General features: G+C 39.8%; 1 protein-coding gene and 1 non-coding gene across 51 annotated transcripts in view; one reads left to right on the forward strand and one right to left on the reverse strand.

Annotated features, from left to right (window-relative positions):
• The window catches only part of LOC101715682 (uncharacterized), a 348,006-nt gene that overhangs the window by 95,878 nt on the left and 230,450 nt on the right, over positions 1-21,678 (reverse strand). For 44 of the 50 annotated variants that reach the window (XR_015449165.1, XR_015449164.1, XR_015449163.1 and 41 more), the window contains one exon: positions 1,966-2,050. Coding sequence is in view for 1 of the 50 variants with exons in the window: in XM_087206135.1 (XP_087062261.1) it covers positions 2,002-2,050 (49 nt within the window). In the remaining 49 variants the exon portion in view is untranslated. The other 6 variants (XM_087206138.1, XM_087206128.1, XM_087206129.1 and 3 more) reach the window with 1 other exon arrangement.
• On the forward strand, positions 2,027-2,133 carry LOC147829336 (U6 spliceosomal RNA). Its single transcript, XR_015449264.1, has one exon. It is a non-coding gene; the product is annotated as a U6 spliceosomal RNA (small nuclear RNA).

The raw sequence follows: 21,678 nt of genomic DNA on the forward strand, positions 1-21,678 counted from the left end.
TATAAAACATCAATCACTTTTTCAGAAAGGTTTCTAGATAGAGTGACTGGTTCAAAGGGTAGATATTTTTGCATTTTTTTTTTTTTTGTACAGGGGATTGAACTCAGGACCTTGAGCTCATGAGGCAAGTGCCCTGCCACTGCACTAAATCCCTGGCCCCATTTTTGCTTCTTGATGTGTGTTTTCTCATTACCCTTCCAAAGGGTTATGCATTTTAACACTGTAATTTACAGTGCTTGAAAAATCCCAGTTCTTTCATATTCTTGCAACTTGGTATTATCTTTTTTTTTCTTTTAAATTCTTTTATTGGTACATTTTAGGTATACACTAGGTTTACATTTATCATTGGGTGCTTGGACCTGTACTTGATGTATCTTGGTTCTTATTTTTTTCCCCATTACCTGTGCACCCTTCACCCCCTCCACCTTTTTTAAAAAATAATTTTTGGGGTCATTTTTAGACACAAAAGTAATACTTCATTGTTAATTCAATTTGAGTTTCTTTTATTACCTATCAGGCTGAACTTTTTCCATGCAGGTTTATTTATCATTTAAATTCCTTCATTCATTGTATATGCTTCCCTTTGCTATTGATTTGTAAGAGCTCTTTATATAAAGGATATTTGTAACACGTACTTCCTTTGTGCATGATTTTATCACATTTTAGGACATGCAAAGTCCAATGTTTATGGATATACATTTATCAATATTTTCCTTATGGCTTTCTAGTTATACTTAAAACACCCCTTTATACCTCTAGATAGGGGTCTCTTAAATAATCCACTCTGACTTCTTTGTTCTTCGCTAATGAAATGTGAGATGCAGAGAGATAAAAGAAAATATCCATGAAACCAGAGACCTACATCAGCGCAGCTCTCAGTGCCTGCAGATTTGCATAACGTGACAGAGAATTCTGCTGTGAACATGGAGAGCCAGGATAAATCATGGTCTCAAGGAACAAAATATTCTCTTCCTATTTTCTGATCTGAATTGGTTTAGACCAAGCCTGGGGCACAGATAGGATAAGGTGGCTACCGAGAGGAAAAAGCTCCTCAAAAAGGCAGAGCTCTGTCTCCAGCCCTGCAAGCTGGCCTGCCCCAGGAGAGCCCTCAGCCTCTCAGACACAGGTGCACCCAAGTCCCAGCAATGCTAATAATTTGGTTGAAAGAACTTTTTACTATAGGATGCTTGAAAAGAAACAGTTTAACCAAAAATACCCCCAAAATATTGAGTGGGGCAAGGGACCCTGAGAAGGGGAGGAGAGCCCCCTCTCCCCCTTCTCCCCAACCTCCTGCACCTGGCAAAGCCCCTCTCTCCAGGGACCACTCCTTCCCTGGACAGCTGGTGCTCGCCACCCCTACCCAGGCCTGGCCCTGAGCCACAGACATGCTCCAAATGATACCTAGCCTACAAGAATCTTTGCAGATGCTATTATGATAAAACTATAATCCTTGCCCACCTCCTCTCCCCCTTAACCTCTCCTCTCCGTGCCTCTGTGTTTGTGAGTCTGTGTGTTTTGGGGAGGGAAGGGGTGAGAGACAGGGTAGCTTCAGAATTGGCAAACACAGGCTCCAGTTTCATAGGGTGGAATCATGTACGGAGATGGTGGCCTAGTCTCAGCTATTGGAGAAAGGCATTGCAGACAGCCTTCCTATCTGGATTTCAACTGTCTCAAAGCCTAACACAAGAAGGGGGGTCATTTTTTCTCCAACTATAACAAGGGATTTCATTTCCCCTCCTTTCCTCCCCTCGTCCCCATGAAAATGACCAGATAAAATACAACAAGAGTTAAATTTGTATTGCAGATCAATAACAATTCATAGGAGATAGATTTGTTGCTGAAATTAAAATTTAACTCAGTTCATTTGGGGTGTGACATTTTGTTTTGTTTTGTTTTGTTTTTTAATCAAATCTAGAAATCCTGTAGCTCCTCCCACTTAACACATTTCACTCTTCTGGCACTTACCATGCAGGGAGAAATGCTCTTTAAACTCCATTTTCTTTAAACTCCAAAAATCTTAGTAGTGGTGCTCTCTTTGGCAGCACATATACTAAAATTAGAAGGATACAGAGAAGATTAGCATGGCCCCTGTGCAAGGATGGCACGTAAATTCGTGAAGCGGTCCATATATTTTTAAAAATCTTAATAGTATGAACAACAAAAGCTCACATTTATTGTGCACTTAACTAGGCAATGAATAATATATTAACATTTATCAGGCACACAGGAAATGGGGTAAAAATAAGAACCAAGATACATCATGTACAGCAGGTACAAGCACCCAATGATAAATGTAAACATGTTGTATACCTAAAATGTACCGATGAAACAGTTTAAGCAAAAAAAATTTATCTACTTATATCTATGAAGTATATTAATGCACTGTACACACAACAACCCTATAAGTTATGATCTCTTATCTTTATCTGCATTTTGCTGATGAGTACAGTGAGGCAGAGAACCAACAATACCAATAACAAAATATCACAGAAAGGTTAAGCAGACACTGCTGCTGAGTGGCTGCTCAAGATAAACCTCCAGGAGGCCCACACTTCACTCAGCTCTATAAATTCCCTGGTGAATTCAACCCCTCTTCCTTATCCTTCCAGCCCCTGCTGAGTCCTGCTGGCTCCATTTCTTCCTCTGCTGGTCAGTGTGAGTGAAGAGGGATCCCACCTGTGGACAAGGAATATTTTTAAAGCTGGCAGCAGCTGCTGGCAAAAGAGACTCTTGCTGCCCACTCCTACTCCCACCCCTTGCAAATTCTACCCATTCACTCATTCTTGGAGGTCTTAGAAGCCCAGGAGTAGTGACTTTATTCTAGGCTTCAGAAGATAAATAAAGTAAAATCCCTTTGACATCACTTTCAATTATAGCTTTGGGGGAAGCTGGTAGGACCCAGCTGTCTGTGCTAAGGAGTTGATGGTCATTTTCTGGTCCCAACCTTAAGCCTCATGCAAAGGTGGAGTGGGTAGTGTATGAGGCTCCCATCCCCTGCATCCACAAGACCACCAGGCTAATGCCAGAAACACCCTCTGATGTTAACAACATAGAGAGAAGCCACTGGCCAAATGCACGAACTCAGCATAGTTCTGGGCTAACATCCAAGATGAGGCCATTACAAAACTTCTTTGGCCCTCATTCGTTCCATCTACAAAATGGTAATACTTATTATACCAAGTTCCTAGGGTGGTGGTGAGGATTAAATGAGATAGTGTGAAGCATCAGCATCGTGCCTTGCATGTAGAAACTAAGCTCTAGCCTTCTTCAGCGTTTCCTAAGAGAAACTTTTTGGTTGGATTCTTTTTACTAATTGTCATGTGAAAGCCAGGGCCCCATAGTTCTCACAACTTGGAGCAGGAGGATCATTGAGCCCAGGAGTTCAAGGCCAGAGCAACCCAGTGAGATCTCATTTTGTTTGTTTGTTTGTTTGTTTTCTTTTGTTTTAAAATAAAAAATAAAAACAAACTAATTGTCATGAGAAAAATTTAGGACCAAAATCCATCTGGGACCATTCATTCTTAAGAATATCATATTTAATATTGATTCATTCACAAAAAAGTCAAAATTTCAAATAATTATGGACTGTTTTTTCTGATATTCTCTCAATAAATACATATTATCTGCTGTGGTCTGGGTTTATGTTAGTACAGTGGGAAAATTATGCAGAAACATTATTTATAATGCTGCTAGATTTTTATAAAATGTCAGAGGATCCAATGAAAGGCGAATTCGAATCTACCAAAGCTTATTTCACAGTACTAAGTGGTAAATAGCAGAAATCGTTTGTTGTGAACCATTATTAACCTGTTATCCCAACACAATCAAGTTTTCAACTGTAGCAGTTGTGAAAGCTTAGTAGCTCCCCCAAAGATTTCAAACGAACATTAGAACTCCTGGCCTCAAACACTCACTTAGGACATACCTGGAACAACCCTAGTCTCCGACTGCTACAGAAAGCGATGCTCTCCATTTCACCGTCAATCGTGTTCCAGCTAGGTAGTGTTGAACCATTCAGAAAGGACAGTCACTTACCTCTACCCCCTCACCCAGTGCTCTTCCATAGGATCACCCTGAATTTTGATCTAATGATCCAACCCATACCCATGTTTAGTGCCAGTCATAACTTAAGAGAGTCACGTGACTGCCACAGTGTGCTTGGACTGAAAGATAGAGTCCAAGAGAAAGTCTCTAGAGAAGTACTCTAAATCTACTTCCTCAGCAACACATTCCCTCTGGATATCTATGTCTGTATAAGCTGCTTTTTAAGGCAACAACTCTCAGTGCTTTCTAGTCGCCAAGCGAGACCCCATTGTTATACTGTTTGCGTATCCTATCTATGTCTACTAATAAAATTCATTTACCTTTGTTTCCGTGTGTTCAATAAATATCTAATATTGAGGTCCTACAATGTACCAGTCAACTGATAGAACTATTAGGATTGTGTTTATGCATTTAAAGGCAACTGAAAAGATAACGCATCCATCAGGGTCAAGCACACAAATGCTATCCCGTCCTTCCATCCCTCTCTGCCTTGACTGTCTTTCTTCCCCTTCAATACAGAAGATCTCTGGCTTATCCTTCCTGGATCCCCATGTCATGCCCACTAACCTCCTTCATACACTATCGCACCTAGTTTCACACTGGCAGCCCTGTACTGATGGTACACAGTGTGTTGGCATAACCACTCTTCCAGTCGTAAGCTGGAAGAGGGCAGGACCAGTTGATTAGACACTGGGCCCCCCATAATTGGTACGGTGCCTGACACACAGGAGTGCCATAAATATTTACTAAACATTTAGTGGCTGCAGAATTGTTTTTTCCCTCAGACCACTATGTGGATGTTTATGTGTGTGTTGTGTATAAATCTACATATATACAAGCACACATGCAACTTACTAGTTATATGTCCCTGGGTATACACATCTCTGGGCTTCAGATTCTAAGAGAAAATAATAGTTCCTTCCCATAGAATTGCTGGAGAATACTAGAGTATGTATGTATATTATGTACACAGAACAGCTCTAGATATCTGTACCCTCCCTAGAATACCTCTGACCATCAGAGGCTAAGGACAAGGTAGGACAGCCCGGTTGGTGACCATAGGTTTGCAGAGAAACAAGTACAGAGAAAGTGCTTATCATTTTAGAAGGAAAGATAGTTCAGCTCTTATTTGTAGTTTTCTATGGTGACTGGCCTTTCCCTGCCCTCTAGATAAATTTTGGTAGACCTTGACCCTAAAAATCCAAGAGTGGTAACACCCTACACCTGCCTATATGATTACAGAACCCTGAAGGTCTATGAAGCACTGACTGAAACTCTCCTGGGGACCATCAAGGACATTGGGTGTAATGGGACAGACAGAAGGACCAGGCGCTCCGTGTGCACCTGCCCCCTGCATGCACCCCCATACCTGCCTGCCTTTCTCCGAACCTGACCTCTTGGGCCCACCCCACTGATCCCCCAGAGCCCTGGCCTCCCTATGACCCAGCAAGCAATGTCTATAATAAGGTGCAGAATGTCTTTTCCGTTGGCAGCTGGTGGATAGTGGAGACAGGGTCAGAGAGGCCAGGAAGAAAAGAGAAGAATGGAGCGAGGGTGGGAGGGAAAGAGACTTTGATGGAAGGCAACAGGGGTGCTTGTGAAAAAAGTCTCCTCATCAGCCCTTGGTCCCTGGAGACTTTCCATCTAGTCAAAACAGAAATTTAGTTCCAAAGGAGCACAGGAAACTTGTGGTTATCAAAAAGAAAAAGGAACTTTCCCATCCCGCTCTTTTCTCTTTCTCTCCCTGACCACTGACAGATAAAATTTCATTCTTGGGGCTTCTTGGGATAAACCAGTCTGATGATCAGAGTATCTACTGCTTCCAAAGGCAATGCTCTGCCTCTGTGAAGTCATTGAGGAGAGGCAAGTTCACCCTGCTTCCGCTCAAGGGAGACTTTGCTACTTTCCACACAGCTGGCTGAAAGCGCAGCTTTGCAGCTGAGTCACTGTGGTCCTGGAGGTCCAGGTCTAGGTTGTTCCTTAAACCCAATGGACAGTGGTTCTAGCAATTTGGAACAGGAGGGCTTTGGGTTAGACAAAAGGACGCAGCTCCAGGTAGAAAGGTCAAAAGATCCTGGAGCCTTCTTGCTGGAAGGGTGAGAGGGGGGACAATGTAGGAAGAAAACCATGGCCTTGGAGTGGTTCACACCTGCCATCCAATCTTGGGCCTCAGCAAGTGGTGTGCCCCCTTATGGTTTCAATTTTAACTACAAATTAGGAACTATCATCTGTTAAATTTTGTCTCCATATATTTTAAGTTTGGCTTAATGGTTTCTTTGTAACCTAAATTGATGTGTAAACAGACTGTACTCTATTCTTGTAACAAGTAGTTGAGTCTCAGCCAATCACAAGCAGCCAAGCATTCCAACCATGTTCAAATAAAAGAGATGCTAGCTATATAACCAATCAGGTTGTCTCTATATCTCACTTCTCTTTTCTATATGACATTTCCTCTTCTCTGACTATAAATGCAACCTGCCATGTGGAGTGGGCATTCTGAACCACTTTTGGTCTGGACTGCTGCCAGACTCTAGAATCACAAAGCCAATTAAGATCTGCAAAACTCCATTTGCTGCAATCTTTAGACAGCCTATGTCTGGAGGGTCTTTGAGAGCAGTAGTTCTGGATAAATTCAGCAAATTTAATATGCATGTCCTCAAACCAAACTTAGAGGCAAGAAGAAAAAGAATGGAAGAAGCAACCACAGAAGACAGAAGACATGAGGGACAAGTTTGTAGATGGAAAAGCAATGGGGGAAGAAAAGCTAATTCAGCAAAAGGGGCCCCCAGGGTGTGGGTTGGAGAAGAGACAACAAACATGTTCCACTACCAGGCTGTCAGATTTGTGCTGAAGTATAAGTACTAGGAAGCAATGGTAAAGCTTGCAACTGAAAACATAGCACGTGCTTGGATATCCCTAAGAAGTGAATAAAACCCATGTCCTCTTCTCCAGCCCACACAGCAATAAAACTCACCTATGCCCCTCTTCCAAAGAGGCAAGGTGAAAGCACAGAGGCTGAGTAGGATTCTGCACACACCCCATAATAGTCCCCACCCCCAGCAATGCCTTTTCCTTAGAACTCTGAACTACTAAAAGTTAGATGTTCACCTCCCAAGTAAGAGGTCACAGAATCCTCTGAAACAACTGCATGCACCCAGAGAACAGGCCCAAGACACTGGTGTTTAGGGGGCTTGCAATGAAAACTCCTGTTCACAGCCTAATCACCTTAAATTCCTGTGCCCCCGGTAAGTAAAACTGAGCAGTCAAAAACCCCTGCTGCAAAACCGAAGTTCCAATCAGTTGGTATTATATTGTAAAGTATAATGTACATAAAACATCACATATAAAGGACATATGAAGCTAAAATAATCATATTAAGAATAGCCACATGTACCTCCCATTTGACCTAGGAACTAGAAATTCACCAATAGCTTTAAACCACATATGAGTTTCCACCTCATGGTATCCTTCCCCGTCTCAAAGTAACCACCATGCCTGATTCTGTTTTAATGTTTTTGGCTTTTCTTTATGATTATACCACACATGTATATATCTTTAAACAATACATTGTTTTGTTTTACCAACTTTTGAACTTCGTATAAATGGTATCATACTATATTTATTCTATGACTTGCCTTTGCCTGCCCAATGTTATGCTTTTGAGGTTCATCCACACTGAAACGTGTATGAAAGTGTATTCTTCTCATTGATGTGTAGAATTATATTACATGAAAATCCTGTAATTTATTTGTTCATTCTCTTCTGAGTGGATTTCTGGATGTTTCCTGGCTTGTATTATGAACAATAACACTGGTGGATTTCATATGCGTCTCCCACTACATCTGTGTCATGGACTCTTTATAATGTACACAAAGAAGCTCACTGGCTGGGGCATAAATTTAGCTCATGCTTTACTAGATAATGTAAAATAATTCCCAGGGTGAACTTTATTACTTATACCCCAATAGCTGTATGAGAATTTCTTCAGCTCCACATTCTCAACAGCATTTGGTACTATCAGGTAATTTATTTCTGCCAGTTTAGAGAATGTTAAATAATTCGTGATTTGGTTTTAATTTGCATTTTTCTGATGAATAAAAAGGTTGTGCATTATTTCTAATATTTACAGGCCATTCATACCTACTGTTTAGTAAAATACTTGTTCATTTTATTTGCCCATTTTGTAAAGTGGATTGCAAGTAATTTTCTTAGATTTCTTTATATATTCTAAATACTAGCCTTTTGTTAATTACATGACCTGAAAATACTTTCTCCTGTTTATTGATTTATCTTGAGAAATACAAGTTCTATGGTCAATTTTATCACTCTTGTCCTTTATTGATAAAGTTTTTGTCTTGTAAAAAATAAATGATATAGGAAATAATCTTTGTGACCTCTGAGTACAGAATAGTTTGTCAAAGTTTTAAGGCTTTATATTTCACATTTAGGATCTGGATTCAACTAGAATTAGCTTAAAGATATGTTGTCAGTTTGTTGTCCATTTTTTATTACTACCACATCAAAAATGATGTTCAGAACTATTCTTTAAAGAGTTTATCCTTTTCTAATGACCTCCCTTTGTCATATATTGGATAAAAAGAGTCCTCCAGAGGTAGGAAAGAAGAATAAAGATTGGTTAAAGAGAGAGAGAGAAGGAAAATGATCATTTTAAACTTGTACTTTTAAGAAAAACTTCAGCATCCAGACACAAAATTACCCAAGGTTAATGTGTCTTTTTTCCTCCTAGGAAACTCACTCCAAAAAAAGAAAAAAAATCCCTACGGGTTTTAAAGGTACAATGAGTCTGTAAATTGAGTCCATGCTTTTCACCTGTAAATTGAGGCTGTACTTTTCCTCCCTTAGACCTCTGTCCCCAGGGAAGCAACACTTCTCAGGGACAGCATAGCTCTAAACTTCAGACACATGAAAATGGTTGTGTTCTAACCTGGCCTAAAAAATGGGTCACCTGACAGATAACAGGGATACACAACCAGATAGCTCATCTTTAAGACACCCCCAAGATCACATAAAACCCTCCAACCCCAGACCATAATGTACCTCACTCTCTTCTGAATGTGCACTTCCTTAACTCTGCATAATAAATCTTTTTATTACCTCTCACTCATGTGTCCAGTAATTTTTTTCCATTGTGTAAGTCAGTGAATCTACAACCTATTCCATGGGTGGGTGAGCTGAGGCCTCTATCTCCCTTTGGAGGAAGCTCCTCAAACCTGATTCAGCGATGCTCCCTCATTATACACAGGGGAGTTGTTCCAGGACCCCCTGGTTAGGAAAATCCACAGGTGCTCAAGTCCCTTAAAGAAAATGGTACAGTATTTGCATACAACCTAGGTATAGGCTCCAATATACTTTAAATCATCTCTAGATCACTCATAATACCTAATACAACCTAAATGTTACATAAATGGTTATTACACTGTACTATTCAAGGAATAATAACAAGGAAAACATCTGAATATGTTCAATTCAGAAGCACAGTTTTCTTCTTCAATATTTTCTATCCAAGATTGGTTGAATCTATACATACAGAAGGCTAAGCATACAGAAAAGTGTTTGGTACATGAGAAGCACACCACAAAAGATGCTTGTTAATTTATTTAATCCTCATAGCAATATGGGGGAATAAATGTAACTCCCAAACTGCTAGATGTCAGATATGCTGACTTCATGTTCCCCCAAATCGAAGAGTGAATTCTAGGGAACCACGGAGGTTAAGAGTAGGAAAAATTTATTGAGAGAAATAGCTCCTGAGAGACAGGAGGAGACCCAAAAGTGGGTCTCTGTGGACCCCACTTCACAGAGGAAGTTTTATAGAGCAAAATCATGAAGTGGGTACAAACTCACAAGGTAGGTACAACATGGGTCAAAACTATGATCAACCAATAAGATTACAAATATAGCTGCTTAGGTAATATTCATCCAATGGGGAAGCCAGTCAAGTAGCAGGTGTACATAGAAAGAAGAAGGATCTTTTTTGGAAGAGATGGATCAGGAGGTCCTGGTCACCCACATGGGTGACTGATGTCTATCTAGACTTTACTGGACTAGATGATGCCAGTTATAGTATAATCTTCAATTTATTGCTTATCCCTCGGGAGGCATGTAGGCCTGGTCTTCCTGTCTTTATCTTGAGGCCTGGCCTTCAACAGATGCACCATAGCCACAATTGTAATGTGTTCTCTTCCTCTGCACTGACTCCCTCTAGGGCTTATCCCTGTCTGACTGCCTAGAGTATTTCTGCTTAGCTTGGCTCTCCATAATAATAGCAACTTTTGAGATAGGAACTCCTCATTATGAAGATGAAGAAAGAGAGGCACAGTGAGGGTAAATAATTTGCCAAACATTGAACAGCAGCTATCCTGGCTGCAGACCCAACACTTTTATCCTTTGTTCCTGCACTAGCCAGCGTCATGGCCCCTGGCCACATGTGGCCCCTGAGTGCATGAAATGGGACCAGTGTGCCAGACAGCCTGAGTTAAAATACACTGTAAGTCCAGAAAATAATGTAAAATATCTCATTAACAATTTATATTGACTACATGATGAAATGATAATATTCTTATTACAGCAGGTTAAATAAAACATAGTTAAATTAATTTCATCTGTTTCCTTTTGATTTTGCTAATTCACCTACTAAAAGACCTTTGCATTATACTTACTGTGGCTTAGGTTGTGTTTCTAAAAGGACAGCTCTGCCCTATCCTACTCTCAGATTTTCATTTACGTGTGGGTTTATCTGAGAACTAGGATGTAATCAAGCAAGTATGCTATAGATCCAGTAAAAATGGTTTCAAACATCAAACTATGTACCTAGCTATGTACCTAGCTAGACATTTGCAGGTAGACAAAGTCATAACTTTTGCCTTTCACTTATCCTTTAAGATATTACTGAATATACGATCAAAAAATTAAGGAGTAAACTGGGAAGCAAGAGGTCATGTAACCAAGAAATGTGGGACCCAACACAAGAGAGTAGAGAAAAGTAATGATCCCAAGAAAATGGGGAAGGAAGTCCCAGAGGGACAGCTGGACAGCAAATTTGCCAGGGGCAGGACATAAGACTGCAGCAGGGGAGACTCCAGGATAAAGATGAAACCTACAGACAATTTGGCACATTGGTTTACATGGAAGATGACATTGAGAGATGCTTTTGAGAGAGGAAAAAATAATAAGTATATAAAAAGTCAGAGACACAGAAAAAAAGACATGAGAAATGTTTCGGTACCTAGGAAACAAAAAGATATTTTAAGAAAAGAGCCATAATCATAGTATGCTATCTGGATCGTCAATGAGCAATATTTACACAGTTATTGTAATATAAAGACTGGTCATGATAATATAAGACTGGTCATAAAAATGATTAGGATTAAAGTGGTAGAATGTCTAGGGAAATAAAGTGTAAACAGGCTAAGATTTCATCTTGCATAAGGAGCATTTAGTAAATAATGGCTTAAATTGATAAGACAATGGTATTTAGGACAATGAAAGACACTGTGAAGAATTAAACCTGCTCGGACCCAGGAAGAAGGATGACTGGGGCAGGTAGGTGATAGGAAGTTATTGTTTCATTATATCATGTTGTGCTATTTGACTTAGAATATATATATATATATATATGCATTACTCTAATAGAAATGTAAATGAATCTTTCTTTTCAAAAGCATTAACAAGGATACAGAACCTGGCACATTAATGGTGCTCAAAAAGTATAAGCTATCTACTCTTTTCTGTGTGTGTGTGTGTGTGATATTGAGATTGAACACAGGGCCTTCACACTGAGCTACAAGCCCCACCCTTTAAAAAATGTACTTATTGGGCCGGGGATTTAGCTCAGTGGTTCTGCCCCCTGCCTCAAAAGCAGAAGGACCTGAGTTCAATCCCCGGTACCAATAAATAAATAAATAAATAAATAAATAAATAAATAAATAAATGTGTACTTATTTATATTTTGAGACAGGGTTTCACTAAATCCCCAAGTTTTCCAGGCTGGGCTCAAACTTGCAATCTTTCTGCTTCAGCCTCTTAGACTGTTTAGATTACAGGCATACACAACCATGCCAGATTGTTTGCTCTTCTTTAAATGTTGCCATACATCTGAAATATGTTTATCATCTTCACTCTGGTTCTCTTGAAATGCAGGGTCTAAGACAAATGCTTGCGTGCAAGTGGTTCATTTTGAGAAAGTTGCCCAGAGTAAATAAGAACTAGAAAAATGGTACAGAAAGAGAGGCAAAGCTGGTCAGAGTATTTGTGGTTGAGCTGCATATGCTTCTGTGGGCAACTGGGACTCTATCATTCTAAAGACCCTCTGAAGAGTCACATACCTCAGATTCCTCTGAAAGCACCAGAAAGAAGTGTTGGTCTTCCAACTCTGATGCCTATTGGTCAAGATTGCCCTGAAAAGAGTCAGCTTTTTGGCACTTCAGGCTGGCTAAGTAGACTCACCCTGGCTTCTCAACTGCAGTGGAGAATGGGCCCTAGCAGATCCAAATGAGAGGGCCTGAGCAGGAGAATAAAGATGGCCATCAAGTGAATGTTCCAAGCCACCTCTTGCCTCCAAATAAGCACCATAATCCCATTCTCCCCTGTGCTCCACATACTCAAAAAAGCACTCTTTGTGAATATAAATATTTACCTCTTCTATGATGTGCCAGTTGAGCCTTGTCTTTGAATGGCTACTTATGCCATCGAGATCAGATGTTGCTCTTCAGGTGGCAGGAGCCACATCTGCCTTTGCCCTCCAGCCCAGCATCCACTGGAGGATAGAATGAAAGTTATGTAGCCAGACCTTTATGCGGAGAATATGGAGGACTTAGTGACCTTGGATGGGTGCATAGTAATATGGAGGCAATCACATTTAACACTGTCTCATTCATTCTGCTGTGTGTTTTGGTAGATGATAGATAGATCAATCAATCGAATGATCGATAGAGAGATAGAGATATATAAACAACCCTCTCTCTGTATCATCATTTTCTGTCAACCATCCCTGAAGAAGTGTTCAGAAGAAGGAGACTTACTACCATTTCTTTATCTCTATTTTCCAAACTATCCCAGTTACTGAACCACAAAAAGTAGATTTGGCCATAGGAAGAGCCTTATAGGAGTCAAAACTCTTGCCACAGAGCAGAGGTTCTTGGTGAAGCAGGGTTGAGAAGACTGTGGTAGCCTTCTTCTGTCTTACAGTCATGTGTATGAAGAAGGTGCCAAGCAAATATTTGACTAGAAGCTAAGAGAGTAAAGTTGTCAATCTCCTTCCCACACACAGGAAAAACATGAATCAGATTATAAACTCTTCAAAGACAAGAGACATTAACAGTGCTTTCGTGATGAAGAATTTCAAAGAATTTCTAAACCAGAGGTTCTTAAAGTGTAGTGCTTAGACTAGCAACATTAGCAACTCAGAAAAGTGCAGAATCTTGGGTCCCAGCTGAATTTATTGTATCTGAAACTCAGAGCATAGCACCCAGTAATCTGACTTTTTTTTTAGTAATCTGACTTTTAACAGGCCCTTCAAGTGATTTTAACACACATAAAAGGCTGATAATAACTAGTCTGAAATTATTTAGCTCCCTTTTTTGCAGATGAGGAGTGTGGGGGTAGCTAGGAAGCAGTGAATCTCAGAAAAAGAGCAGTTTGCTGATTTTCAAGTCAGTGTCCTGTATACTGTTCTATGCTAGGACATTTTCCTTCTGCCATTTTGGCAGTCATTTCTAGAAAAAACAGTTTATGTGCATCTGGTAAAGTCAGTTCATGGGTGAAGGTCACTAACAACCCAAGGATCATGGATTTGGGACCCATTATCCTTCTCCAGTTCATCTCGGGAAGGCATTCTCTTGGTCAACAAGAAAGTACAAAAATAGAGAAGACTTAGTGAAAATGAATATCATTTCTACTGGGTAAATAATACAAAACATGTCCTATGTGTTGATGCTGTGATGCTATCTTTGTATAGGAAGAGCCATGTGTCCACATCGTACATGTATTACAGCATATATGTTAAGCGATTGGAAAGTTTCACCAGTAGCCCAGTTCTGGTACCCACTGCTGGAAGTGCTCCTTCTTTTGCGCCTCTACTTCCTACTTATTCTCTAAACCAAAGGTCCCTATACTTTAAGGTTTCATGTATCAGTAATGTTTCTAAAAATTGGAAAGAATAATATGTGATTGTTCTTCTTCTGACTCAAAAAATGAAAATATGGACACAAAAACAACAGCTATTTTTATTACTCTTGCTACCACCTGATATCACTGTCATTATGTATAAGATACCAAAAGTTTGCAGAATCTCAGATGAAGGAAAGGCAGGGGAATGGGGAAAAATAAGAATCAAGATATGTTATGTAAGCACAGAGGAGGCTTCCAGGCCACCATACCACTTCTCCTAGTGCAGAGGAGGCTTCCAGGCTGCTGTACCACCAGTCCTAGCACAGAGGAGGTGAGCCACCTGGGAACCAGGAACACAAAAACCCCCATCCCATCAAAATGAGAAGACACATAAACAAGTCTCAAAAATAGACTTCCAGATCACCTACTGCAACCCCGAAGGGAAACAAGATGGAACACTCTGGTGCTCAACCACCTGGACTCTCTGAACTGGCAACAAAAAAGGATCTGGAAAAAATGAAATCAGAAATAATTTCTCAAGTAACAGCAGAGATTGGGCTCATAATGCAAGACAAGATTAATAAATCTAGAGAGGAGCTGAGGAGCATGATGAAATCCCAACATAGGAAACAAATTGAATCCATAAAACAGATGCAAACAGATTTCCAGGAGATTAAAAACTCCACTGAAAGTCTATGCAGCAGAATGAGCCAATGTGAGGATAGAATTTCACATACACAAGATAAGATTGCAGTTAGTGACCAGTAAAAGAAAAATTGCTTTAAAATTGTAAGGGATCATGAGAAGTCAATCCAGCAGCTGCTAGACGATGCAAAGAAGAATAGCATAAGACTGACTGGAGTCAATGAAGAAACGGGAGAGAATGCAGATGACATAAAAAAAACTGTTCACAGCAGTGATGGCAGAAAACTTCCCAAGCAGGGGAAAAGAACTTGACATATAGATAAGTGAGGCATATAGGACTCTAGCTAGCCTTAATCAAAAAAAATCTACACATAGGCATATAATAGTTAGGATTCCAGAAATCCAACAGAAGAACAAAATTGTACAAGCAGTGAGAGAAAAGAAACAAATCACATACAAAGGAAAGCCCATCAGAATCATAGCAGACTACTCAATGCAAACCCTCAAGGCAAGAAGAGCTTGGAGTGATGTATTTCAAGCCCTAAAGGAAAACAGCTGCCAACCCAGATTTATGCACCCTGCAAAACTATCTTTCAAAATTGATGGAGAAATAAGATACTTTCATGATAAAGAGCACTTTAGGAACTTCATGAATACCAAACCAGCACTCCAAAAAATTTTTCACAATATCCTAGAAAAAGACAATGAGGATCACAACCCCAGAAAGCCCAGCAGAATGAATCCATTGGGCATGACAAATTAAATGCACAGGGGGAGAATCCAACAAAAAGAAAAAGTCATGACAATGATAACTCAATATGGATCAGTTACAGCTATCAATGTTAATGGTCTCAATTCACTAATCAAAAGAAATACACTGGCAGAATGGGTCAAGAAGCAAGATCCAACAATATGCTACATACAGGAAACACACTTAATTCAAAAAGAAACTCATAGATTGAAAGTTAAAGGGTAGGAAACAATACTCTGTGTGACAGGAACCCGAAAAAAAGCAGGACTAGCTATCCTCTTTGCAAGATTTCAAACCAACACTGCTTAAGATAGACAAAGAAAGATGCTACATGCTTGTAAAGGGAACAACCCAACAGGAAGAGATGACAATCACAAATATCTATGCGCCAAAGGCTAGTGAGCCCAACTATATAAAACAAATACTAACGGACATGAAAAGTCATATATGCACTAATACAATAGTAGTGGGGGCCCTCAATACCCCACTGTCAAATAGATAGATCAACTAGACAAAAAAATAAGCAATGAAATACTAGAACTCAATCAAACTCTTGAACAAATGAACTTAACAGATGTTTACAGGGTGTTCTGCCCCACAAAATCAGAAACACATTCTTTTCAGCTGCACATGGGTCATTCTCCAAAATAGACCACATACTCACTCATAAAACATGTTTAAGTAAGTGCAAAGGAATTGACATTATCCCCTGTATATTATGAGACCATAGTGCCATGAAATTGGAGATCAACAGCAAAAGAAACTCAAAAAATTTCATAAACACATAGAATTTGAATAGCACACTTCTGAATAACCAATGGGTCATGGAGGAAATTAAAGAAGAAATCAGACTGTTCCTTCAATTAAATGACAATGACAATAAAACATATCAGAATCTATGGGACACAATGAAAGCAGTCTTAAGAGGGAAATGCATAGCAGTGAATACTCATATTAGGAAAACAGAAAGAGCCCAATTAAACAACCTGATGCTGAACCTCAAGCTTCTAGAAAAAGAAGAGCAGGACAACCCCAAAGCTCATACAAGGGAGGAAATTATAAAGATCAGAGCAGAAATCAATTCAATGGACACTAAGAGAACAATACAAAAAATCAATGAAGCCCAGAGTTGGTTCTTTGAAAAGAATAAATAAAATTGACAAACCCTTAGCCAACCTTATCAGAAAAAGGAAAGAAAAGGCCCAAATCCATGCAATTAGGAATGAAAAGGGTGAAATCACAACAGATCCAGCAGAAATCCACAGGATCATCAATACCTACTTCCAGAACCTATATGCCAATAAGATGGAAAACACAGGGGAAATGGACAGATTCCTAGATACATATGAATTACCAAAGTTGAACAAAGAAGACCTAAAAATTCTAAACGACCTAATATCAACCAATGAAATTGAAAATGTAATTAAAAACTTATCACTAAGAAAAGCCCAGGTCCTGATGGCTTCACTGCTGAATTCTACAAGACATTTAGAGAGGAACTACTGCCATTACTGTTTAAACTCTTCAATGAAATTGAAAGGGAAGCAATACTCCCAAATTCATTCCTGGAAGCAATTATCACCTTGATCCCCAAAGCAGAGAAAGACCCAACTGAAAAAGAGAACTATAGGCCAATCTCACTAATGAACATAGATGCAAAAATCTTAATAAGATACTGGCAAACAGAATCCAGAAGATCATCAAGAAGATCATACACCCTGACCAAGTGGGATTCATCTCAGGGATGCAGGGATGGTTCAATATACGAAAATCAATTAATGTAATATACCATATCAATAGAGCCAAGGACAAAAACCATGATTATCTCCATAGACGCAGAAAAAGCATTTGACAAAATCCAACACATATTTACGATAAAAACCCTACAAAAAATTGGAATAGATGGTCTCTACCTCAATCTGATAAAAGCCTTCTATGAAAAACCAACAGCCAATATGATACTAAATGGTCAAAAACTGAAATCCTTCACACTAAAATCAGGAACAAGACAAAGATGTCCACTATCACAACTCCTGTTCAATACAGTTTTGGAAACATTAGCTATGGCAATTAGGCAAGAGAAAGAAATAAAAGGAATAAAGATAGAAAACAAAGAAGTCAAATTGTCATTATTTGCAGATGACATGATACTCTATATAGAAGACCCCAAGAACTCCACCAAAAGTCTTCTAGACTTAATAACCAAATTCAGTAGAGTAGCTGGATATAAGGTCAACACTCAGAAATCAATAGCTTTCCTCTATACAAACAACAGACTCACTGAGAGAGAAATAGGGCAAACAATTCCTTTCACAATAGCATCCAAAAAACTGAAAGACCTAGGAATCAACCCAACAAAAGAAATCAAAGACTTCTTCTCTGAAAACTATAGCACTGTGAAAAGAGAGATTGAAGATGATATCAGAAAATGGAAAGACATCCCTTGCTCCTGGGTAGGAAGGATCAACATAGTGAAAATGGCCATATTTCCAAAACTGCTGTATAGATTCAACGCAACCCCAATTGAGACCCCCAACAGCTTACTTCATAGACCTTGAGAAAACAATCCAAGAATTCATTTAGAACAAGAAGAGACCCAGAATAGCAAAAGAAATTCTAGGTAACATAGACATACCAGGGGGTATCACAACCTCCAACTTGAAACTATACTACAAAGCTACTGTGGTAAAAACACCATGGTACTGGCAAAGAAACAGACCGGTGGACCAGTGGAACAGACTAGAAGATGCAGAAACAACCCCAGACACACTCAGCCATCTCACCTTCGATAAAGGAGCCAAACACCCTCACTGGAGGAAAGATAGCCTCTTTAATAAATGGTGCTGGAAAAATTGGGTTTCAACTTGCCCAAGATTAAAACTCTTCCTATTTCTCTCACCATGCACTAAATAAATGGATTAAAGATCTAAATATTGAAATAGAAATGCTGAACTGACTGAAACAGAGGTTAGGTAGAACTCTTGAAGACATTCGTGTAGGAAAAGATTTTATGAACAAAACCTAAGTTGTCTGTGAACTAGCACAAACAATCAACAAGTGGGATCTCTTCTTATTAAAAAGATTCTGCATAGCAAGAGAAACCACCAACAGAGTGAAGAGACAACCCACAATGTGGGAAAATATTTTCACCAGCTGTCCCTCAAAGGTCTACTATCTAGAATCTATAAAGAACTTAAAAAAATCAGACCTCCCAAATTTAAAGACCCAATCCAAAAATGGGCATCTGAAATGAACAGACATTTCTCACACAAAGAAGTAGAAATAGCAAATAAATACATGAAAAAATGTTCAACGACACTGGTCATTCGAGAGATGCAAATGAAAACAACGCTGACATTCCACCTCACTCCAGAAAGAATGGCTGCTATCATGAAATCAACCAATAACAAATGCTGGCAGGGCTGTGGGGAAAGAGGAACCCTGCTCCACTGCTGGTGGGAGTGTAGACTGGTGCAAGCACTGTGGAAATCAGTATGGAGATACCTCAAAGAACTAGGACTGGAAGTCCCATTTGACCCCACTATTCCACTGCTGGGGATCTTCCCCAAAGGATTAAAAGAATCATACCACGGTGATATATGTGTACCCATGTCCATAGCAGTACAATTTGTGATAGCTAAAACTTAGAAGCAGCCCAATTTCCCACCAACTGGAGGCTGGATAAAGAAAATGTGTTTTTTTAATAAAATGGAGTACTACTCAGCCATAAAAAATGAGAAATTACAGACATTTATAGCTAAATGGATGCACATTGAGGCGATACTCATAAGTGAAATAAATAGGACACAGATGTATGAATATCGAGTAGTTTCTCTGGTGTGAGAAACTGAAAGTTTAAATAAGGTCTAAAAGGTGTAATAGATAATGTGAAATAGGAAGAAAGGGGGCAAAGGGGAAGGGGACGGGGAAGTGGGAGGGGTAGGGGAAAGGAAAGAAGGGAATGGGATTAATATGAGAAAATGGAAAAATGGAAACAAAGTCTTTGTAAATAGGGAGGGATGGAGGGGTTGAAGGGAGGGCAGGGAAAGGGAGAAAAATAAGAACCAAGAGAGATTATGTGAAGGTGCAAATTTCCAATGATGACTGTCATTATATTGTATACCTAAAATGTACCAATAACATAAAATTTTTTTAAAGATATATTATGCAAAGGTACAAATGTCCAATGATGAATGTCATTATATTGTATACCTAAAATGTACCAATAAAATTTTTTTAGAAAAACATTCTAACAAACAAACAAAAAAAGATTGTATTGTCCAAGAAATGTGAAATCCCTCACACAATGTACACAGTACTAATTTTTTTCTCATTTCTCCTCTGACTCAACGGTCAGAAAATACTTAGCATAGGATGCTATTGACTCTCTAGATCAGTTTAGGACTGAACTCTTCTTTTGTTCAGTACTGCCTTCCACGCAGCCTGGCATGGGGTCCCTCTGGGCTCCCCCAACACACTGTGGCTATTCCAATGGTTGCACTTTCCTTATTCATTTAAAGTTACCTGTTGATGTTTCTCCCACTCAAGCGTAGTTCTAGAGAATAAGAATTGAGACTAATTCTGAATGTCTGTTTTTGTTTCTTTAGCATCTATCTGACATATGAGAGTTAGGTGATAATTATGGCAGGAGAGAAGGGACGAAGAGGAGGGACGGAGGAAGGGAGGGAGAAAGAACTGTGTTTTTCCACAGATAAGATCTCCTCAACATCTAGGTATTTCTACTCTTAATTCTTAGAAGTAAAAGGAACCCTCAGATTTGGAGATCTAAGCCAGATATCCTCACCTGGCCTACAAAGGAGTATCTAGATCTAAGTCAAGCCCACACAACCAATTTCCATCTTACTAGAGATCCAAGATGGCTTTTCTGTGGCTTCTCACAGTCTGGAGACAAGTGACATCTGAACTTCCAGGAGGAAAATGGGGGAAGTAGAAAGCTGGGGAAAGGAAGCGGTTGTGGAGGAACTCATGAGAGGGGACTGGGGGAAGTTGAATTCATTAGAACCATACTCTTTGGAGCTAGCAGGCAGGCCAAGTGCTGGTTTGGAAATTGAGTTTAGAGGTCTTTGGGTTCATGGGGTTTACTTCCTTTTAAAGGCCACATTGGTAGTTGTCAGTTATGAAAGTATCTTTGGAACAGGAAGCTCTGGAGAATTTAAGAGGCAGCCATGGTTTTTACTTTCCTACTTGCACAAGATGTCGGTTGATGTACTACGATGCAACAGGGTTTGCTATTTCAGAAAGGCAATAGACAGGACAAAATCACCTCTGTGCCAGCAGAGGAGATGGGAGGAAAGGAAGTGGGAATGTTAAAGCCCATGGGCAAGACTGTTTAGTTTCCATAATCGCATCCCAGATGGCAGGAAGGTGCACACACCCCCAACAAAATCCCTCAAGGAATGGGTGAGTGACACCATCTCCTCTTACCCCACCCACTTCCTTGTGCTAGTGCCCAGGAAATGGCGTCATGGAAGACAGATCAATGCCCTCATGTCTGCAGCCTTGGGACTTTCCTAAATGGAGAGAGAATTTGTGTTTGGGGAATTTTTTAAAATCTTTGTGTTGGATGTCTTCCCCACGTCCAGCTTCCAGGCTGGAGCAGTGGATGAATGAATGTCAGAACTTGCTGAAAATAGGGGAATAGATTTCATGACCCTAAAAGGACCCCATCAGCAGAAGGACTCAGAAAAAGAAAATAAACAAAGGAGGCAAACGATACAAGAGTCAGTGGGTGGCAGAAGCCAGGAGTTAGAGCTGATCTGAAGTTCATGCAAGGACGTTTGAAAGAAGTGGGAAGTGATTATGTGACCCTAGTGATTCACTCACTCATTCCCTAAGCAAATATTTACAGAAGTCCTACTACCTGCCAGGCATTGTGCTGGGCCCTGCTCCCAGGGAGCTGGAGAAACAAGGAAACAGACACCTTTACATAGGGCCAGCCGATGTCACACTTGCTTCTAAGTATTATGTATTTAATCCTCTCAACAAGCCTTTATTCATATTACTCTCATTTTACAAATGAGAAAACTGAGGCACTTTCCCTGTGTCATCCAGGTATAAATGCTACAGCTGGAGTCAGAACCCTGAGTTCT

This window comes from Heterocephalus glaber, unplaced genomic scaffold (assembly GCF_053883595.1).
Source record: "Heterocephalus glaber isolate CG9 unplaced genomic scaffold, H.glaber_assembly_v1.0 deba00000621, whole genome shotgun sequence".
NCBI classification, from domain to species: domain Eukaryota; kingdom Metazoa; phylum Chordata; class Mammalia; order Rodentia; family Bathyergidae; genus Heterocephalus; species Heterocephalus glaber.